Here is a 2,900-nt window from a genome sequence, read left to right as displayed (position 1 = left end):
AGGAATTCAAAGAGACCGATTTCGGTAAAACATTAGTCTATGCACAATTACAGTTTATTTTAAACACTTCTTCCAGGTTTCAGTACAACAATAAGTTTTACAGGGGACAAAATTTTGTGACAAACAGAAAGCACTTAATCAATATGTCTCTTGCTTACTCGGGAAAAGACATAAATAAGGCAAACCAAAGTTACAGTTCTTGCACAAGCACTGCTGTCAATGGGTTTAAAGGAAAATTCCTTTCCATATACATGAACTAGTTCATTTGTATAAACCATTGAAAGCAAAAGGACAACAACTCAGATATTGATGTCACTGGTTTTTAATATTGCAACTTTGTTTGAGTATGATAAACCTGTTTTCACTATGCAAACAAGTCACTTTTTGGACAAAATAGTCATATGTTACATTGGTCAGCACTATGCAATGAACCGTAAAGTTTACTGACCGTATAGAAACAGAACAAATTCTCCAATATCGAGTTTCCATATATTTTGCATTTTTGGTCAGCTAAGAAATAAGAACTCCTCTCTAATAAATAGTAATAATTACCGGCTCATTAAGTAAGTTTAAGAGACAAGTAAGTTTAAATTATTTTGGTCTGGTCTGTAACAATACTTTTTTTTATTTTGGTTCCCATTTTTATATTTAGTAACAATTCTCGGGACATTTAGTTACTTATGTTGAAAAAAAGTTTCATTAACATATTTGTTAAATCATTATGTAAATTGACACTAACTTTACAATGCATCAGAGTCAAGTTTTCATATATGTTACATCGGTCAGCTGAGGAATTGGCCAGTAACTTATCAATACGGCAGTATCGAGTTTTCCTATTAGTCAGCTAAGAAATTGGTCATTAAATTCTGAATGAAATTAACAAAAAATATTGCATCAATGCGGAAAAAATATTATGAAGGTAATCATGTATTACACACACAGATACAGGCTTAGCTCGTCGATTTCTCCAGTGAAGTTAAGTCCACGGTCCTCGTGCGCGCTGCCAACATGAAGGGCGCAGAGGACCTGATTGATGCCACTGCCATTTATTTCCAGGGTTTTCTTGAGGTCGTTAACCGTACCAGAAAGAATGCCATTGTGATACGTAAGTACAATGTCCTTATCGTTGGTATGTGATGGCTGGTGGACGGCTAATATTCTCTCGCCCATATCAGTTGCCACTGTGAAATATATATAAGCGCTGTCTTCAGACAACACAATGGAAGGGGCGATTCCACAGTCGCTGTTCGATATGATTGCCTGGGTCTGTGTCAGGCGTTTGTGTTCGGAAAAGTACTTCACGTTTATGGTAAGACTCGAAATGCAGAAGTTCTTGTAACGTGGAATGATAAGTTGACTCCCCATTTCGGCTTTAAATATTGCCTTGCCATCAATTACTTTTACATTTTTACTTTGAATGTAATTGACAATAGGGGACTGGTCATTAACGCCGTTTTCAAAAGAAAGGAAGAGGTCAGGCTCGCAATTCTTCTGTAACACCACTCGCGACGTACAGTCACAGTCCTTTGGCTCATAAAGGAAACCATGTGGACACCTTCTCAGAATCCAGCCCTTTCCCTTAACCCACTCCTCATATACGTCCAGCACGCCGGTCTTTGTCCTCTTATTGGAACAAGGTCTTAGCGTGGTGGTTATTTCGACTTTCGTTTTTGCGATTTCGTTGAAAACTGCCTGTGTTCTGTAAACGATTCCTAACAATAACACGGCGATTGCCAGATCTGTATGCACCATTTTAGCTGAAAAATGAATGGCCATATTAATTTTATATATATTTAAACAACAACAGCAGTAATATATTCCCAGAAATTATTTGTCTCAAAATATAAAACTGTGTTCAATAATTGTGAAAACGAACGTTTAACTGATTGATTGAAGTATTAGTATAATAGTTCCTCACCTTCTCGAATATTTCTGTTTTAATGTCCTGTTATAAGCTTATTTCACATCGATTTGAGAAGAAACGATCATAGTTATTTATATACACGAAATACAACCTCCCATTCAGCTGACCTGCAAATTACCTTAGACGTAACAAATATATAGGCGTATTCAATATATAAATATATATCGTTTACGGCAGCAGATTTAACCATGCAGGGCGGTTCAGACTACCTCGCAGGTGCGTTCTTGTGGTTTTTAACATGTTTTTATGAAATGATGAATGGCTCAATTACAAAACGTGGTATGTGCACAAGTTATATGATATGAAAAAAACAAACAATCAAAACTGTTGATAACAATTGTTTTGTTTCAGTGAATTTTATTTATTGTCGGGCAATTTTGCATGTGTTAGAGAGAATCATGGTAACATTCCCATAAACAACAACATAAGTAAGTAAGTAATGATAATTCATACCAGTTTTAGAACCTATAGCGTGCTGGTCCGCCCGTGTCACGTCCATATCTGTCATGTAGTCGTTCGCCTCCTTGGGTAACTATGAGACAAGCAAAATACTTGAGTTAGGTTTTTACTTTATCTATCATGTTTTGGAACGAGTCTCATTTCAATGCCATATGCAGGAAAAAAAACAACAGCTACAGACGCATGTTAAATATCTCAGAATCCTTCGCATAAAAAATGAATAATAACTCAAGTGAATTTCGTGCACTATTTTTTCGATTAATTATCTCTATGAAAATATTATCTATGAGAGAATATGATTCCAACAAATTTGATTCCATGCATTGTGGTAAAATGAGTGGAGAAGGTTATTAAGTAAAAACTTTTAAAAGGATTTTCGAGAATGTGGAGCTTGCGTTTGTTGTAGAACATGACATGCAACAGCAAGGACAAAACGGTGTTACGGTCAGGACACTGCACATAAAAACAATCTCACTCCATTGTATGATTAAGCATATGCATTTTTTTTCTTTTTCAT

General features: G+C 35.7%; 1 protein-coding gene across 1 annotated transcript; it reads right to left on the bottom strand.

Annotated features, from left to right (window-relative positions):
- Positions 1–304: 304 nt before the first annotated feature.
- Positions 305–2,045, bottom strand: LOC128208957 (uncharacterized). The gene is made up of 2 exons (XM_052912707.1): positions 1,919–2,045; positions 305–1,757 (listed from the first exon to the last, which is right to left on the bottom strand). The coding sequence occupies exon 2, from the start codon at positions 1,750–1,752 to the stop codon at positions 931–933; it is 822 nt and encodes a 273-aa protein (XP_052768667.1). The 5' UTR covers positions 1,753–1,757; positions 1,919–2,045; the 3' UTR covers positions 305–930.
- Between the last annotated feature and the right edge of the window lie 855 nt (positions 2,046–2,900).

Source organism: Mya arenaria, chromosome 11, assembly GCF_026914265.1.
Source record: "Mya arenaria isolate MELC-2E11 chromosome 11, ASM2691426v1".
Lineage (NCBI taxonomy): Eukaryota > Metazoa > Mollusca > Bivalvia > Myida > Myidae > Mya > Mya arenaria.
Note: the sequence above shows the minus strand (reverse complement) of the source record. Positions and strands in the feature narration are given on the sequence as shown.